Source organism: Topomyia yanbarensis, chromosome 1, assembly GCF_030247195.1.
Source record: "Topomyia yanbarensis strain Yona2022 chromosome 1, ASM3024719v1, whole genome shotgun sequence".
In the NCBI taxonomy this organism is placed as follows: Eukaryota; Metazoa; Arthropoda; class Insecta; order Diptera; family Culicidae; genus Topomyia; species Topomyia yanbarensis.
In genome coordinates this window covers 51,316,804-51,335,550 of record NC_080670.1, presented here as the reverse complement: position 1 = coordinate 51,335,550, position 18,747 = coordinate 51,316,804, and the positions used below count along the sequence as shown (strand labels likewise).

The following is an 18,747-nucleotide window of genomic DNA, read 5'->3' as shown; positions in this document are numbered from 1 at the left end:
TATTTCAATCAATATCCTCTTGCTGCCACACCTCCACCATTCGACCGATTATCGATAATTGTTAAATTTTGAGTGCCTGTATGGTTTGAGGGATCGCGGAATTTCACTTTCCAACCAGCAGCGCCGTGGAAAGAAAGATCAACACACTCGAATGATGCGGCAGCACAGCAACTGGTGTCCGGGGCTGGCCTATAGGTACGCCTGATATAGTTTGATGGTACCACCACCGATGCAGTTTTAGCCTTTTGCTCGTTTGGCAGGCGTCTAACGTAGAGTAAGATGAACAGGAGAGCGAGAGAGATATCTGGAGGAGTATGTGGTCTAACCGTATAACCTTTGCGTGAAGAAACCATGATGTATACCTGCCTTTTTACACGAGCTTTTACCCTATACACAGAGCCTGATGGGTTCCTCTCTTTCTTAATCTCGATCGTGAGCATAAGTTTGCTAAATGCTGGGTTGCATAAGTCTCTCTCTCTCTCTCTCTCTCTCTCTCTCTCTCTCTCTCCCGATATTGTTACGAGAAGATCAATGAATAGTGTTGGTATCGAATTTCAATATTTTGATCCTCAATAATCCGAACAATCTTTTAAAAATCAGTTTTGTTATAGTCAACATGATCTAGTTTTGCAAATCGAAGTATTTTGTTTCACATTATGATCGGGTTTAACCAATTGGATCGATTGTATAACGAATTATTGTGCCCACTGAAACAAAAATTTTATGCTGTGGCAAGCGTTTCTAGCCTAGGCGTAAGTGCCCACACTGGTAAAAGTACAAACTTATATATTATGTACCAAACACATATTATGCATGTGCGCGAAAATATGCAAAGAATATGAATTGTATGAATCGCGCACATAAATTTGCTGTGGACTCTGCTATAAAATGTGTTTCTATGTGGCAAACTATTATAATTTCAATGTACGCCACCTCAATTTCAGTAGTTTTCACCAGAGTCCGAAAATGTTTTTTTCATTTGCCAAAATCAGGTGAAACTGACGAAAGAACGAAGCTTCTTTCCATGCCACTAGCACTTTCCGAAATCGAAAATGAGACAACGGACTAGGACAAAGCAAGCATGTAGCAGAGTGTTTTCATTATTCTCTCCGCACGCTCGTTTTCGCTTTGAGATTCTGAATGATATTAGTAACTTCGATATTGAACTTACTGCTGGGGAAACGAAAATACACTAGCAATGATATTTATTTGTCGATGCTCGATTCTGTAGATTTGCGAGCTAATTATGGTATTGTAAGACGGAAGCCTGATCGGTGTGCATATTTCTCATTTTAACTATGTTCTAGTTGCATTATTAGATGCACATTGCATTAATTTCATTTAATGAATGAAAATCGCAAATTACTGAGCATGCATAAAAACGAAATTGAAATTTCGGATTGTCATAGGAAAACGAAAGTCGCGGCTGCTGCTACTCGTTTTCGTAGAATCGAGAGAGGAGGGGACATAGCCTTTATTGTTTTATTTTTTCATGCATTTAGCGACGAAAGAGGCAAGGAAAGGACGAAGATGAATTATCTGAATTTTGTCGTTCATTGAATAGGTATGAGAATTTTAGGCTCTGGTTTTCACATGACATTTATGTGTGACAGAAAATTTTAATGTGCTGCTATAAATAGCTAGTTTTTTAGTTGTAAACATGAAGAATCAGTTTTCCGTGCAGAATAATATACAGTCGTGATTCGTTGGTTGGGCCACAGCTTATGTCCAACTAACGAATTTAATTCGCTAGTTGGACCGACTGACAAATGTCAAAAACTCTCCAAAGAAGACATTAGTAGTGTAAAAGATTGTTAAAGTCAATTTGATATGAGATTTTGACGTTCAGATGCTTTTTAGTTGGACGATGGTTCAACTAGCGGAGGTCCAACTAAAAAGCGGTCCAGTTAAAAAGTGTCCAACCAGCGAATCACGACTGTAACTTTGAAAGATTGTGTTTTCATAAGTTCCGGCCCAAATCCCGTGATCAAATTCCCGAGGTGTACAGTAGCCTTAAACCCGACCGGAAACAATCTGTGCTGTTCTGAAACAACTGGTATTTTTTGAACCAGCAGAAGCTTTATTTTGGCAGTTTGGAGCGATCATGGTGGAATATTTTCTCGATCAAAATGCGGTACAAAACCCCGGCGCAATGTCCCGATAAAATTCCCGAGGTGTCCCAGTGAGCAAATTTTCTGGCAGAGACCGCTCTGCTAGATTTCTGGCAGCCTTGTCAGATTTCTGCGCGTATCCTGTCGGGTTAGTTGAGCTAGGGCGAACTCGGTTTCGCTCGCGTTTTCTGGCAAATTTTGTCAGGAACCGTGCAAAACCCTGGCATAACTCGGACATGAACTGTGCAAAAATCCTGGCAATTCCTACCTGGTAGAATTTAGCATGAATCGAGCAAAACATCTGACAAAGATGTGGCAGGAAGCGTGCAGAGATCTTGGCCGTACATTTCTGGCTGGATTCTGGATAAACGTGAGCAGCATCGGTTGGTTTAACCGCTTCTGTCAGTAACGGTTGTTACATTTGAACGAATTCGTTGCCAGAATTTTCGCACAAATCGCGCAAAATGCTCTCAGAAACTCTGCCAACATCAATTTCGCTTTGCTCAACTTTTGCTAACGTTCTGCTTGCCACGCTGACCGAGTTGCACTCACACACCCAGTCAGCAAATTTTCTGGCCGAGACCGCTCTGCTAGATTTCTGTAAGTCTTGGTTTGGCAGCCCTGTCAGATTTCTGCGCGTATCCTATCGGGTTAGTTGAGCTAGGGCGAACTCGGTTTCGCTCACGTTTTCTGGCAAATTTTGACAGGAACCGAGCAAAACCATGGCATAACTCGGACATAAACCGTTTATGTTCATTTTAAATTGTTTTCAGCAGGATTTTTGTGCGTAGACTTTTAAAAAATCCATGACATTTGCCGTGATTGAGTTTACATTTCGGATATCTTGAAGATCACTATGCCGTGTGGTATCCGGCGGAGTTCTCATTTCCAGTACCGTCTTTACGCATGGGCACACTGGGCCAGGGCCAGGGGCCCCGGGCTTTTAGGGGCCCCCAACTTAGGATGAATACAAAATCATTTTGAACACGATGTTCCAAAAAAAGCAACACTCAATTGTTTACTCTTTAGCGTGTGGGTAACAATGGATCAGTTGCTCGAATTCGCACATTGCACCTTATCCCATGTAACGTTTAACGAACATCAGACAATCAAGCGTAGGAAACGAGGCATGATCAGGATGGTATTGGACTACATACTTCACACTTTCCAATATTTCGATAGAAGCTTTAATTCATTTCGAGCAAAAACAATTAAATGTTTTGTACAACTCGCATAGAAAGATCGAAAGGCACCAAACAGGAACGGCAACCAACAAAGTGGCAAAGTTTGCACAAGGAAGCTGTTAAGAAAGTGAAAGAAGAAATTCGATACACAATCCTTGTTTGGCAAGCGATCCGCGCGTTTGACAAATTTTCACTTCTTCCTTACATCAGGGATTGTGAGTGGGCAAATCTACATGAAAACCTCTAAAAATGACTCCTGGACTTCTTGAGGTCTCACTATACTTTCGCGGCCAGATTAGACATTTTCCACTATGCTGTCGTAGTCTGGTACAGAACCAATCATGTTATTTTTGTACGACACTCTGCCTTATCGAAAATATTTTAGGACGTCAGAATCAGGAATCAGAATAAACTGGCTCAAATTGAACGTATCCCGTAGGTAGCCGAGGGTTTCTGCATCACGGTAGCGTTCATTAGATGTGTTTTAGCTTAATTTTTTTACATTTTGTATAATATTGAAGTCTAAGTGATGTAGCGTTTGCTTTTCATCTTTGATGAGCTTCGTTGATAGATGGTTGTATTTCTGTTATGCATGAACTGCTAACAGTTGTGGTATGAAATGTGAATTATTGAAATGAATTGCGTTGCTCATATTAATAGGTTCGAGAAATTTCTATGATTCGCTTTGTTTATTTGTTAGCATAGCAATGAAGGTGTTGAAAAAAATTCTTCATTGTTATGCAAACAAATTTTTGTACTTTCGAAAGGTGAAAAGGTTAATTATTGTTATTATTATTTTTTACTTGGGTCTCTTTTTGCACTGCCTATCACCGACGCCAGAGAGGTTACTCTACAGCAAAACCCTAAACTTGCCACTTAACTACCGGCGCCGTCTTTGAGATACTAATTCGTTGAATATGAAAATGATAATATTATTTATAATGTACTTGTTTGCTACCTTCGCTTCTCCGAACCGTTCACTATAAAAGAAAGCACAAAACTTCTGTCAGAATATATAACAAAAATCTACCTCACCAACAATTTGTGCATGAAGAGATACTATTCCAAAGAATCGTTATATTCCTGCAGCGAAAATGCAAATATCTAAAATAAATGAACCTGCAATCGTGCACTTTGATTCAACATAATATTGATTGATTTCAATGGCTTCAATATTGTTGTCTGTAAATGTAGTCGAATTATGATTGAAGAAAAAGTGACTTTTTTAAAGCTGGCAATTGACTTTTTCCAGCTGCATCATATCAGGAACAATAAGAAATTGAGAACAACATTGAACGAATCAATATAACTTTTGAAAATCACGTAGTCGTCATCTATTTTCTAGATTTTTATAGTGTAACGATTGAATGAATCGTCGACATTGTAGTCTAGACGTTTAACCCGCCTTACTCCATCATTCCTCATTATTGAAGGAGGCATTCTTCAGCCTCAAACAATGTCTTACAAATATGAAAGTTAGATTATATTATATGGGGCGGGAATTGCGCAGCTGGTAAGACCATTACACTGTACGCAGCTCAACTGAGTTCGAACTCCCACAACCACATATAATTTGTTAGGCCCTTTGCCACATTCGGTCAGATTGAACAGAAATGTTAATATCCTTTTAATATCTACCAAAATGGTAGATATCTTCTAGATAACTTAAATTTTTTATCCATATATTTTGATTGTTACAGTATTTTTAATACTTTTATATGGTTGAATGAATGGCTTCAGTTTGAAAAATAAATCTCAAGGTGGCATAGATGGTCGCCTGGTGCTGGGGATCATTTTTTTATCATCCTACTCTACAGCAGTTTATACCTGTTCAATTATAGGGGCCCCTCATCTCAGTTGTGCCCAGGGGCACCGAGTGGTCTTAAGACGGCCAATGGCCCAAATGAACAATGGCCCAACTAGCGGAGGTCCAACTAAAAAGAGGTCCAGTTAAAAAGTGTCCAACCAGCGAATCACGATTGTATTCTCCGGATAAAAAGCAGCCTAGAGACCGTGTGACATCCGGCGGGTTGGAGTATCTCAGCCAAAAATTGATCCGCTACAAATTACATTAGAAAGTAGAAGTTGGTGTGCAGGGTACAACGCAGCCTTTACGGCCTCAAGCAAGCTGCCAGAGTCTGGAACAGCACCATTAACGAAATACTGATGGCGTTGAGTTTCGAACAGTCAAGTTCGGATCTCCGTTTATACATCAAGAGTTTAACTGATGGAGGCCTGGTCTACTTAATTATCTACGTAGACGATATGATTGATGCTAGCAGCATTGAAGAGGAAATCATGAAAATTGAGAATGAGTTGAAGAAGAAAATTACGCTGTCATCGCTAAGTGAAGATAGCTATTCCCTTGGCATTCGACTCACCAAAGATTGAAACGGATTTTCTGTCTTGATCAGGAGACCTACGTCAGAAAGCTTGCGAGTCGTTTTGGTAAGGGATCAAATGTTCCAATTGATATAGGATATTATAGAAGCCGCGACACGGAAGCAAGAAACTAACAGGTAGCGAGCGTTATCACAGTCTAATAAGAGCGCTGCTATACGTGGCAGTAAATACGCGTCCAGCTGTAGCGGTGAGCGTATCAATATTGCGCAGACAAGCTAGTTGTCCTACTGAAGCAGACTGGGTTGAGGTGAAGTGTGTGATTAGCTACAAGTTGTAGTTGTTCGCAAAACGAGGTGAGTCCTTGAATCTTCTCGGCTACAGCGATGCTGACTGGAGCAGTGATACGTAGGATACGTGGTTGGCGAGGGCTGACTCGATGGTCCAGTGGCAAGAGGATTGGACAAATGTAACAGAAAGACCGAAGAGATATATGCCACAGGAAGTATCTTCATCGGTTCTGTCACGCGCCTTCACCCTACTGTCCGGGGTGTAAAAGTGTCAAGGAAACATCTACCCAGTTAAGCTCAGTCGGAAATGAACCGGAATTCTGGCTGGTTCCAGTTCGTATTCCGGCTCCAGTGACACAACCGATTCGGTTGTGTCACTGGAGCCGGAATACGAGTTGGAACCAGCCAGAATTCCAGTTCATATCCGGCTGAACTTAACTGGGTAAGCGCATGCTCTCCGACTGCCCCAATTTCGAGAAAGTACGAATCTGGTTAATGGCTCTTAGCGTAGAGAATGTTGAAGACATGTGACATGAAAAAAATACGTTGAATACCATCAGTAGAGTATTCGCACATATACTAGTAGAGCTTCAGAAGAACTGGAGAAAATATCTATGAATTAACCAGAGCTGATAGTTCGAATAACCCCATCGTACCAATTGCCGCATGGGGCAGACTAGATCCACGGCCAAGTAGTTCGCATAGATGCACTGGATGCGGATCGTCGAAGCATATCTTGACTGCTCTAGGATGTAGAGTAGATAGATTCATCGTTGGGGACTGCCCGAGTAAAGCGCGACAAGACTAGGTTCACGGAAACGGGAATCGATATCGAGAGTACTTTCATCGCCGGAGGACTTCCCGTCGTAGTATGGTAGATCCAAAGGACTGCGATTTAATGGATAAGCAAGGCCCCGAGATAATAGGATAAAATTCGTGAGCAAAAAATGAGAAAAAGCTCTATAAGCTTCCCTAGATTGCCGTTCCATGGAGAAAATAGAGGAGTGGAGTATGTTTAGTGGTTAGTTATAAAAATGCCAATCCACTATACTGCCTATAATCGCAAGTCAGTCCCATTTAGATAAGAAACCCCATAGAACATGGGACTGACGCGATTATGAGCGGTCTACGGCATGCTTTTGAACCTCATAAAAAAGTCCCTCGAGGGGAACGGGGTTCACACCTGTCATTATCCAAAGTCCAGAAAGGAATCAATAGGAAAAAGGATATACGAGTATATGTAACATAGTTATGCCTCATTGTGGTATTATGCATTCGAGCTGCTTCAAGCTATTACAATTTTAATTACATAATCTACACGTTTTAAGAAACTAACAAGATATACACATTTTTTGTTGAACTAATCATGGGGCACAAATCCAGCCTAAGTTGCTAATGCTTTTCTTCAGTGAATTGCGAGGAAACCCAGGTTAGCCCCCACTTCAGATTTGTCAGCATAAACTTCAAGGCTTTTGTCCACTGCTCCTCTGAATTGAATTGAATCCTGTTGATGACAAAAAAAAACGTTTATAATGTAAAACCTTTGGCAACAACCAAAACTCTTACTTTATGGAGTAACTGTTGCCTGTTGCGGAATCCTCTATCTTGCCCTTCTCCATCCGATATGGTAAACAGAAATCCGGATCCTTTTTGACTACCTCCTCTTTGAATTGCTGCAAACAATCCAGGAAGGCAACCATCGCTGCATCGAATTTGGTGTCCCAGAAAAAACGGAAACCACCACTGCCGTAGAGTGGCAGCTCCTTACCTTCGCCCAGTACCTCGATGTGCGAGTGATTACCGTACGGAACCAGCCGATAGGTTTTAAACGTTAGATTCATTTTTCTAGCCAACGCTGACAGTAGCAAGCACGTTTGTCCCCACGCGGCATTAATCTCGGACCAATCGACCGGGGCCGATGGAAGCCTGCCTAATCGAAAATTGTTGATTGTCCCGAAATGGCCCGAGTGCCAAATGTGAAATGTAACGTTGAACACGTTTGTCTTTTTCAGCTTATCCAACTGAACCTGAGCATAGGACATTTGACATTCAAGCGACCGGAACTCATCTTCTGTGGTGATAACATCCCGTCGATGCTTGGTATATTCGCGCCAGTATTTTTCTTCCTCATTGCTAAGCCTCCGTTTTTCGGCTTCCTGTTCTTCAACGGCCAGCTTGATTGCGTCCTCCTCCCGTGTCAATTCAGCGAGTTCTTGCAATAGGCGTTCCTCCTCACTCTTTAGATCAGCCAGTTCCTTATCAAGCAGATCAATGTTTGGTACGTCGTCCGTCATCTCCAGCTTCTTCAGGTAGTTATTGTAATCGTTCCATTCATCTTCCGCCATCTTTAACTGCTTGTCCATCAGTTCCAACAACGTATCAGTGCATTCATCGCAAAGCGGATGATCGATTTCCGAATTGTTCGAAAGTGTATCGAACAGTTCCGCTTTGACACGTAGATTTTGACTAAGAGACTCCCTGTCGGGACCATCGGACAACAACATAAAACCGTTGGTGTCGGTACCACTGCATTCCGCGGTGTATCGAAACGGTGGCACGAAGTGATCCAAGCTGGCCGATTGTGATTCGATGTCCACCTCAATGTGGGAATTGATGGGCACTGGAAAAAATGGTACTATATAGTAAATTCTGAATAACATCGCTGCAAACAAACTCACATGCTAGCTCGGCCAGTGTGTGTTCCCCGAGTGCTGCGAACGAGTCATCGATGTGGATCGGTTGCAGGCAGCGCTGACAAGAAAAACTCACGCTGACTTTTGCATCGTTCATGATGCACCGATTGTTAATAAACAAATGCAAATACTGTTAAGGGCTTTTTTACGGAGGAACACTTTATGCTAAAAGAAGAATTAAAACGGCGCAAAATGTCCAAAGACGATAGTAAGTTCGTAGATATTTTCCTTTTCTTGTTTTTTAGGATGTTGATGTTTACAATGTTCTTCAATATTGAGGTTTATCAGCTTTTGTTTTGACGTTTTCTCAATTATACACAGCTTGCTAACAAAGGGCGTAAATCTCCTGCGCTGCAGTAGAAAATATACCCAGTAAGTTCAGCTGGATGAGCCAGAATTCTGGCTGGCTCTAGCTCGTATCCGCCCAGTTAAACTCATTCCGGAACCGGTTCGGATTTCTGAATGGAGTCATTATGGATTCCAAATGAAATGCAACAACCGATTCCGACTCAGAATCGGTTGTTGCATTTGATTTGGAATCCATAATGACTCCATTCAGGATTCCGAATCAAATTCCGAATGGTTTGACCGGGCGGCTGCTGTAACACAACCAATTCTAGTTAAAATCGGTTGAGTGCAGAATAAGTTCTTTTAACTTACTTTCGAGTTGTGCGTCGCTTTCGCACTTATTAGTGTTGTCAAAAACAAAACGAGAAATTCGACTCAGTCGAGGTCTTCCGTGGAGGAACGTACTTTTGAGTTGTTTGGGGTATACTCAAAATTAGGTAAATTCAACTTAAATTTGAGTATAAAAAACCTATCAATGAGTTATAATTTTTGCCGTGGTTAAATGGAAAATACCTTCAACACGGTTTACCTAATTTTAAGTTCCCCCACGATACCACGAGATTGAGTCAAAGGAACTCAATTTTAGGTAGTTTTTCGTTTCCGTGTGATGTCCGATTTTTTGCAAATAAACGATTATCCGTAAATCGAGCAATTTCCAAGAATTGGAAAGATTAATCGACCAAGATATAATCATATTTAAGAATAATAAAAAAAATAGGAATAGTAAATATTAGTTTGACAACGAAAAAAACCGGTCGCTGGGAATATTTTGAGACATCGATTTTCATGTTTGACGTTAGCATAACCTTCATGAATTTTGCATGTTGTCGATTAATCAGCTAATCGATCTGCTGGATTTTATTGAGATATCTGACGTTTACAATACGCACACTGAGATCTCGCATTTTTATACTACCGCCCTCCCCTTAGGCCCAGAAGCGGTTTGTTTTCGTCCCAATTCACCGAGTAAACGATTAGTTTTCCTCCCAATTCAAACGTCAAAACGACACAATACCAACGCAGCTGCATAAGTCTATTGAAAGCTTACAGATTTTTCGATTGTATTATTGGATTAATCGATAATTTGCGTTAATCGAGTAAAAAAATACATCACTAGATTTGTTCCAGTATCCGGAGACACTAGAAGTATTCAAGCTGGAATTGGATGGCTGATAAAGCACGGCAGTCTACAGTCTGTTGAACATGTAGCAACAATGTCGGAAGAGCGAAGTTGTGTACAACAGAGAACTTGGTAGAATGTTTTTGTGCTGCATAACCCGCAATGTATGCAATCAAGGAGAAGAATGCACGGCGGACGTTCAATATGGATGATAGTGCAAGATTCGCTTAATAATCTTCAACGATCTAAAGCTACTTCATGATAAACCAGGCTTTCTCTCGCATTTCCATCCTTACACCTGTATAGCCAAACTTAATTTAATTTTTCTTTATTTGACTCCCTACCGAGGTGAGCACGGCTTTTACCCTGGGAATGTATGCATTTTCTGAAGTCAGTATTGCATTGTCTGCATTGAAATCGATGTATCGCTCGGTTGTGAAGCTGCAAATCTTCGTTGCAAGAATAAAATAACCGGCACATGGGACAGTAGTATACCTCTTTGTCGTCAGGCAATTTGTGTACATCTAATAGGTGTTTCTGGAGGAAATGCTGAATTTTGTATGTTAGCGGACAAGCGGGACACCGATAACGGTTTTCGGTTTCACCGTGTTTTACAATTGAGTGCGACTTTTCACCTAACTGTGAGACTGGTGCTGAATTTACTGGCGCTGTCTTTGTTCGTTTGATTGTGATTTGTGAGGTATTCAGCTTGGCCAATATGGCTGGTTGACAACTTTTCAAATGCTTTTCGTAATTGGTCTTTTGAATAAAACTGCTGTTACATTGATTGCATTTAAACAAAACATTTTGCTGGTTCTGCTTGTTTGTAATGGATTGATTCAAACTCTTCGGGGGTGCTGCAACTACTTCTGTCGAATGATTAATTTCGCGTACTTTCGAGTGATCGCGTGCCTCATGAATAGCTAGATTTTCACTATTTCGAAAAACTGCACTACATTGAGAACATTTTACAACAAAAAAAGATTCCACTGTCGGTAATGTTTTTGTTCGTTTTTCCGGTATTACAGGTTGTGTTTTAGGTGGTAGATTTGTAGTATATCGTTTCACAGAAGGTGGTGGATTTACTTTTCTGCTTAAAACGTTGATATGAGGCATTACAATTGCAGGTTTGACTGGTACAGCGGTAATATTATCTTTGATCTGTTTGTTGTCCCTTGCTATTACGCGCGCCGGTGGTAAATTCTCCTGCTTCAATACAACGGTCGTAAGCTCCCCATCCATGTGATAAACATCAACATCTTTGACAGTCTCCACGGCTTGCCCGGAGACAATCTCCGGGACATCATCCTGAATAAAATATTCCTCTTCCTTGAAGTCCGTAAGCCGCGGATCAAGGTCATATATATCGACTAGGATTTCCACATCGCTTTCCACCTTAGGAATAATTTCATCACCAAACGATCGACGGTAGTCTTTCACCGCGGCATGATTGCGATTAACGGTTTGCCGAAACTCATGAATATCGTTTAGTTGAGCTATGCAAACGCCACAAACGGCACTGGGAAAATCCTCATTCGGGACAAGCTAGAAGGAATATATTCAACACTAAGCGTTACGAAGTTGCTAAACGAGTACTTACTGTAATTTTAACATAGTCGGATATTCTTCTCAGAAGTTCATTGTGGGGCGCAACTTCGATGTCGTTAGCTTCCAGCATAGTTAGTAGATTCACCTGCGATAGGCAAAGTCGGCAGTAAATAAGCGGATTCCGGCTGGGACTAGAAGAAACTCACGTTAGATAGTAAAGGTTACTGCGCAAGGTTTATCATCTGTTACTTACACTACCGGTGATAACGTTTTAGGCATCATTCTGAACTATTATAATTGAAAAATATAAAATTGTAGCGATTTGTTGTGCCCATTAGCGCGCTGAGAAAATAATATATAAATGTTTTGCATATGGTTTTCAAAACTGGACACCAGGGCGCAGCTTCCAGTGACAAAAATTAAACGTCTGATATTCAGAGCTGCCATATTATACAGAATACATCACGCATATTTTTAAAGGGCCAGTCATATAGCATCTCTATTTGATGTATTTTCATCTGTAAAAACCCAAATTCTAAAAAAAATCATTTGAAAATTATATGGGAAGGTTGAAAACGGCTAGCATTAACTGGGTGTGAAATAATACTTTGATAGTATATTTTTGCCTTTCTCATATAAAGAAAGGCTATGCAATCACTGTAAAAATCGACTTTTTAACCGAGGCCCGGAGGGCTGAGTGTCATACACCATTCGATTCAGTTCGTCGAGATCGGCAAATGTCTGTGTGTGTATGTATGTGTGTGTGTGTATGTGTGTGTGTCATTTAAACTCACACAATTTTCTCAGAGATAGCTGAACCGATTTTCGCAAACTTAGTTTCATCTGAAAGGTATAACGCTCCCATAAGCTGCTATTGAATTTTTAGTTGATCCGACTTCCGGTTCCGGAGTTACGGGTTGAAGAGTGCGGTCACACAGCAAATTCCCATATAAACTGGTACCACCATGATGTTAAAATGATGTAAAACATATTGAAATTGATGTAACATTACTCTAGTTTGCGGGTCTGGATCACTAATGATCAATCAAAGCAGTTTTGACCACATTGGCCACCTATGACGGTTCATGACGACCCCGGGAAACCCGCCAAGTTCCTAAGCTAATGTCACACCCATTCCACAACGAATTCTCTACCGATTTTTACAAACTTGATTTCAAATGAACGATACATTAATGCCATTGACTGCTGCTGAATTTAATTTGGTTCTGACTCTTGCTTCCGGAGTTGCAGGGGTGTTAGTAAGGATACACTGGAATTTCCCATATAAAGCGGTACAATCGTAATAACTCAAAGGCTAAAAACTATTGAAATGGTCACCAAATTACTTCTAATCGCAGATCTAGATCACTGATTGCCAATCAAACATTCTTTGAATACATTGTCCACTATCGACGATTCCGGAAGTCCGGAATTCCGGGCATATTCCACAATTAAAGTCACATCGGTTCATCGGTGATGACTGAACCGATTTTCTCAAACCAAGTCTCAAATGGAAGGCAAAATATGCAGTTGAGTATTGCGTCGCCGCACCTCCCCCCCCCCCGCCTTGCCCTTACACCTCCCTCCTTCATCACTCCCCTCCTCTTGGACCACCCTCACGCCCGCATTTCCTTCATCCACCCCGTATACCGAAATAAGATGAAGGATTTCTGACGCATCCTCCACTCCCACTCTACTAACCCCCCATTCCCTACACGTTCAAACCCATTCCACCAACCTTTCCAAATTATAATCACATGAAGATAACATTGAACTCATGCTTATTAAGCTAATTAAATATTATTCTTTTGCCTTTCTTATATAGAAAAGTTATGCAATTGCTCCAAAAACCGACTTTCTAACCGAGGCCCGGAGGGCCGAGTCTCATAACATTCGACTCAGTTCGCCGAGATCGCAAAATATCTGTGTGTATGTATGTGTGTATGTATGTATGTATGTATGTATGTATGTATGTATGTATGTATGTATGTATGTATGTATGTATGTATGTATGTATGTATGTGTGTGTATGTGCGGATTTGTTAACAAAATGTACACATCGGTTTCTCGGAGATGGCTGAACCGATTTTTACAAACTAAGATTCAAATGAAAGGTATAATATTCCCATAGGTTGCGATTGAATTTCATTTTCAACCAATTTCTTGTTCCGGATTACGAGTTGAAGAGTATGGTTACAAAACAAAATTTGTTGATTAGTCAACATCGGTTTCTCGGAATTTTCTGAACCGATTTTGACAAACTTAATTTTAAATGAAAGGTCCATCAGCTGCTGTTGAATTTTGTGTAGATCCGAGTTCTGGTTCCTGAATTACAGGTTGATACGTACGATCACGTAGCAAATCCCGATTCTAACGAATTTTGTGATGAATGTAAAAAGGTGAAATTTTTTTCAAAATGTAAACACAACTGTTGAATTTGTAGATCTAGGTCCCCAACAGTCATTCAAAGTCTCTTTGGCCACACTGGCCACCATCGACGGATCCTGAAGTAACCAAATTCAGAATAACGGTTATATTGGTTTCTCGAAAATGGCTAGACCGATTTGATCAACTTAGTCTCAAATGAAAGGTGTTGCGTCCCCGGAAACTGATATTAAATTCCATCTCCATCCGACTTCCGGCGCCGGAGTTACGGGTTGTGGAGAGCGATCACATAGAAAACTCCGATTCAAACCGATACCGCGATGAATGCAAAAACGTGCTCTTATATATACTTACTAAGTGTAATAAGAATGAAATACATTTTCATAATGTTATATTGTACGAACAAACTATTAAATCATAGTTTGGAGAAATGAGAAAGGCACAATTGCACCTCTAGGTGGATTAAAACAGGTTTTTCATGTAGAAATGGCTCATACAATCATACATAATCAAAGATTGCTTTAGGTAATCGCGAGTGCTCTATTATAATACATATAGATTAGATCCCGTATGAATAAATACCATTCTAGAAAGCTTCGGAAGCATTTCCAAACTATGCATATAATAATCACCATATTGGGAATACTATTGATATATGCCATCATTATAATTCAACTATTGAATTAATATACTCATTTTAGTGACGGTTTCCAATATCTTCCGTGTATATTGATGATTTGTATACATTTTACTTTTGTGCCAGAGGCTAATGTTACCTGGTGATCTTTGTTATTCGTATATCTGTTTACCCTGCTCCAAAAATCTGTAGAACATGATCAAAAATCCTCATCTTTACAATATTAAGGCGATAGCTCTATCGGATAAAGCGACAGTCCACATAGCGTCAACGAAGCTTTCTGCGGAAGATTGAGTGCAACGAAATAAAACTTCATCAATCGATAGAATTGAAATGTGAACGGGAAGACTTTTTTCTCCACCTAATAACGAGCCATTTTCAACAGTTAAATTTACTATACTTATTTTATGAACTACACTGATAAAATCAAGTACCCATTAATGCGTAGAAAACTACGCATTTTCAATAAAAGTAGAATAACCCATTTAATGGGTAAAGTGTTTGTACCCATAAATGAGTACAGACCTTGTACATGAGCGCGAGAGGCCTGGAGCTCGCTCGTCATAAGACGGAGGTAGTTATCGTCAACAACCGCAAGTCGGTACAACATGCAGTTATCCATGTGGGAGAAGTAGCGATCACTTCACAGCGAAGTCTAAAGTCTCTCGGAGTCATTATAGACGACAAGCTGACCTTCGCAGCCATGTCGACTATACATGCAAGAGAGCGTCGACTGCTGTTGCGGCTCTATCGAGAATGATGTCCAACAGCTCAAAGGTGTGCGCCAGTAGACGTAGGTTACTGGCAGGCGTTGCCGTATCTATCCTAGGTACGGCGGCCCGTCATGGTCAAGAGCACTGAGGGTAACCAGTTACCTACAGAAACTGGAGAGCACCTACCGCGTGATGTGCCTCAGAGTGATATCTGCCTACCGCACGGTATCACACGATGCATCCTGTGTGATAGCGAGCATGATGCCAGTCGGGCTGGTCATTCGGGAAGATGAGGAGTGCTTTGAGCTACGTGGAAATAGGGGAGCCCGCGAGCGCACCAGGGTGACCTCGGTCGCCAGATGGTAGCGTGAGTGGGACAACTCCTCGAAAGGTAGGTGGACCCACCGGCTGATACCTAGCATATCGAGCTGGGTGGGAAGACCCCATGGGGAAGTTCACTTCCACCTGACACAATTCCTGTCAGGCCATGGCTGTTTCCGACAGTACCTCCACAGGTTCGGGCACGCGGAGGTCCCAGTCTGCCCGGACTGCCCAGGTGTAGACGAAACTGCCGAACACATACTGTTCGTATGTCATCGGTTCGACGTCGAAAGAAGAGCAATGCTTGACGTCTGTGGCTGGGACACAACCCCTGATACCCTTATTCAGCGGATGTGTGAATCGGTGGAGAAGAGGAACGCAGTCTCGGCTGCTACCATCCAGATTGCCAGTAGGCTACAGGTAATCTGGCGAACCGAGCAACAGACGACGGGCACGGCTAACTAGTGATTGGTTAGCTGGAGCGAAAAAGGCCAAGCGCAAAAAAGGGAGTGAATGGTCTGTTCATGCCGAGGCAGGTTTGGCGCAGCGAATGGCAACCGCGTAAGGGGTAAACCCAGCCACCCCGAAGCAAGACAGAAGAGTGAGTGTATAGGCGTATAAGTGGACTGCCTCATGCCAAGACGGGAGGGTCGTAGCGTAGTATGTTGGGACTTAGCTCTCGATACCTCATGGCGTGGCAGAGGAGTGAAAGGGTGAGCATCCAAGTCAGTCTCACACAGCATGTTAAGGGTGAGCACAAAAGTCAGCCTCACATGGTATGGTAGAGGCTAGCACAAAAGTCAGCCTAGCAAGGAATGAAAAAGGTGAGCACACAAGTCAGCCTCGCATGGTATGTCAGAAGTGGGGCCTAAGAAAAATGTCCCACATGGGATGCCAGGGGGAGTGACAAAGGTACAATAGAGTGGCACGATTGAGAGTGAATCAGGTGATAGGGTGAGCACCCAAGTCAGCCTCACATGGTATGGGTGGGGCGAGCACAAAAGTAAGCCTAGCAAGGAATGAGTAAGGTGAGCACACAAGTCAGCCTCGCATGGAACGTAAAAGGTGAGCACAAAAGTCAGCCTCATGTGGGAGTGTTTGAGAGTGAATCAAAGTGCGATTGAGAGAGCACCCAAGTAAGCCTCATACAGGATGTATGAACGCGTGAGTGAGAGTGAATGAGTACATTTAGTACAGCCATCCCCCCAGAAGTAATACCGAGAGGTAGTTCCTGGGAGGAATGATGGCGGAGCCCAATGGAATTTAGTCGGTATTAATGGCTGGTCACCATTCGAGCCTGACACGCCCCCAGTGCACCCCGTGTGGTAGATTAGACCCTACCTATAGCACGTGTACTGGGCTAGGACGTAAAGGTCTTCTCCATTGTAAAAAAAAGACCTTGTACATCAACCTGGGTATGTTACACCCATTATTTTTCGCAGAACTGTTACAGCAAAATGCGTAAAAAATACCCATTCGTGAAATTCGCGCCAGAATGAAAAATACTGTCAATAGAATTATTTCTGAAAAACATAAAATAACATTCATTTCTCATTATTGTTTCTTTATAAAAGTATATGAATATAGATAGAAATCCTATTCTAAAACTACTTAACAAAATAAAACCGCCAACTGGATATATTTTGATGGCTGGATCTTTTGGCTGCTCTAAAAATGCCGAACTGGCGCATATTTTCTACATCCTCAGTAGTCTAAACAGACGTTGTTTTCGGAGCATTGCCGAAATGTTCCGTTTCCGCCACGGACTCCGATGCAGGGCGATAATTTGCAGGTTCCACTACGATCCTTAGTTTTCAAGTTAACTCGCTTGAAATAATGCTTAAGGATTTTTCACCCATTATCAAGATCAATATACCCATTGACATTACCTCATCGAGTAGTTGTGAAATGGATAAAAAGTACTCATTGTTAGAAACAAAAAATACCCATTTTTTGACAGCTCGAATAACTTCCGAAATTGGGCAATTTGAATACATAAAATGGGTAAAGTTTTTTTTACCGTGTACCAGAAAATGCGGCTCGAATAAACACTCATGGTATGCTTTACTATTATGCATATTTGATTTGACCATGATTTCATGGTCTAAGCACAGACTAACAGACATAACAATAAGAGGGAATTCCCTAAAAAAACATCGATCCGGCAATTTTCCCAGAACACTAGCTCCACCTTTTATTCACGGTCCCAAACATTCATTTGCTGGTGGGTTACCCCTCAGGTTTGGGAACAATTTTTCACTAGTGGTCTATCCCCCATATGCTTGTTCATATGTCAGTGGCACCATAATTGCAAATGTAGCCACAGTCCCAACTAGAAATATATTTAAAATGACCGTTAAAGCGGGCGAAGAATTGTTTTCGAGTGTTATGTCCGTTAGTCTGTGGTCTAAGTAACTACTAGGTTTGTTCCAGTACCAGGAGAAACTGGAAGTACTCCGGAGCAAACAGGGAGAAAAACGTTCCTGTATTATCTTCTTCCCTTTTTCTTCTTTTGGTAGCAAACCGGAGTGAAAAAGAGCAAGAATTTTTTGCTCCGGAGCAACAGGGAGTAACTTTCGTGTACTGGAACAAACCTACTGAAATGTTCAATTCTACTGCTTGACTTGTTATAGCTCTTTCGACGTCTATCAATTATTCTATACGAACATGGTAATAAAGAAAGGATTTACCAATGTTTTTCAACTGAACACGGGTTACGTTTAAAATCACTAAAAATATGGCAATTTATACTTGCTGTTCATGCTTTCCGCCATGCTGTACATCAAATATTTTCTCCACGATCTCGATTCTCGCAAGATACAGTTACAAGAAGTGGTGAGAATGTACAAAAGTTGGAAGTTAATGGAAGTGAAAATACTAATACGACTGAGTTACTGACCCGGAATCTATCATTGGTGAACATTATATAAAAGATTTATAACACTGAAACTGAATTCAATATTTCTCCAGCGTTTAATGCGGTAGGTTGTGTCACTGGATCCGGAATACGGACTGGAATCAGCCAGAATTTCGGTTCATTTCCGGCTCTGCTTAACT

General features: G+C 41.4%; 2 protein-coding genes across 2 annotated transcripts; both read right to left on the bottom strand.

Moving 5' to 3' along the window:
- Positions 1 to 7,166: 7,166 nt before the first annotated feature.
- Positions 7,167 to 8,911, bottom strand: LOC131677593 (beclin-1-like protein). The gene is made up of 3 exons (XM_058957485.1): positions 8,604 to 8,911; positions 7,492 to 8,545; positions 7,167 to 7,429 (listed from the first exon to the last, which is right to left on the bottom strand). Exons 1-3 carry the CDS (start codon positions 8,713 to 8,715, stop codon positions 7,318 to 7,320), a joined length of 1,278 nt encoding a protein of 425 aa, XP_058813468.1. The 5' UTR covers positions 8,716 to 8,911; the 3' UTR covers positions 7,167 to 7,317.
- Positions 8,912 to 10,398: 1,487 nt separating this feature from the next.
- On the bottom strand, positions 10,399 to 12,014 carry LOC131695439 (zinc finger protein 28-like). The gene is made up of 3 exons (XM_058983941.1): positions 11,888 to 12,014; positions 11,687 to 11,825; positions 10,399 to 11,631 (listed from the first exon to the last, which is right to left on the bottom strand). The coding sequence occupies exons 1-3, from the start codon at positions 11,914 to 11,916 to the stop codon at positions 10,399 to 10,401; spliced, it is 1,401 nt and encodes a 466-aa protein (XP_058839924.1). The 5' UTR covers positions 11,917 to 12,014.
- Between the last annotated feature and the right edge of the window lie 6,733 nt (positions 12,015 to 18,747).

Excerpts from the sequence above, each read along its gene's own strand:
- LOC131677593 (XM_058957485.1), bottom strand. The coding sequence starts at position 8,715 with ATGAACGATGCAAAAGTCAGCGTGAGTTTTTCTTGTCAGCGCTGCCTG. Across the intron at positions 8,546-8,603 it reads CACACTGGCCGAGCTAGCAT|TGCCCATCAATTCCCACATT; the intron begins GTGAGTTTGTTT and ends CATTTTTTCCAG. Across the intron at positions 7,430-7,491 it reads GGCAACAGTTACTCCATAAA|GATTCAATTCAATTCAGAGG; the intron begins GTAAGAGTTTTG and ends TGTCATCAACAG.
- LOC131695439 (XM_058983941.1), bottom strand. The coding sequence starts at position 11,916 with ATGATGCCTAAAACGTTATCACCGGTAGT. Across the intron at positions 11,826-11,887 it reads AAAACGTTATCACCGGTAGT|TCCCAGCCGGAATCCGCTTA; the intron begins GTAAGTAACAGA and ends AGTTTCTTCTAG. Across the intron at positions 11,632-11,686 it reads CCGACTATGTTAAAATTACA|CTTGTCCCGAATGAGGATTT; the intron begins GTAAGTACTCGT and ends TATTCCTTCTAG.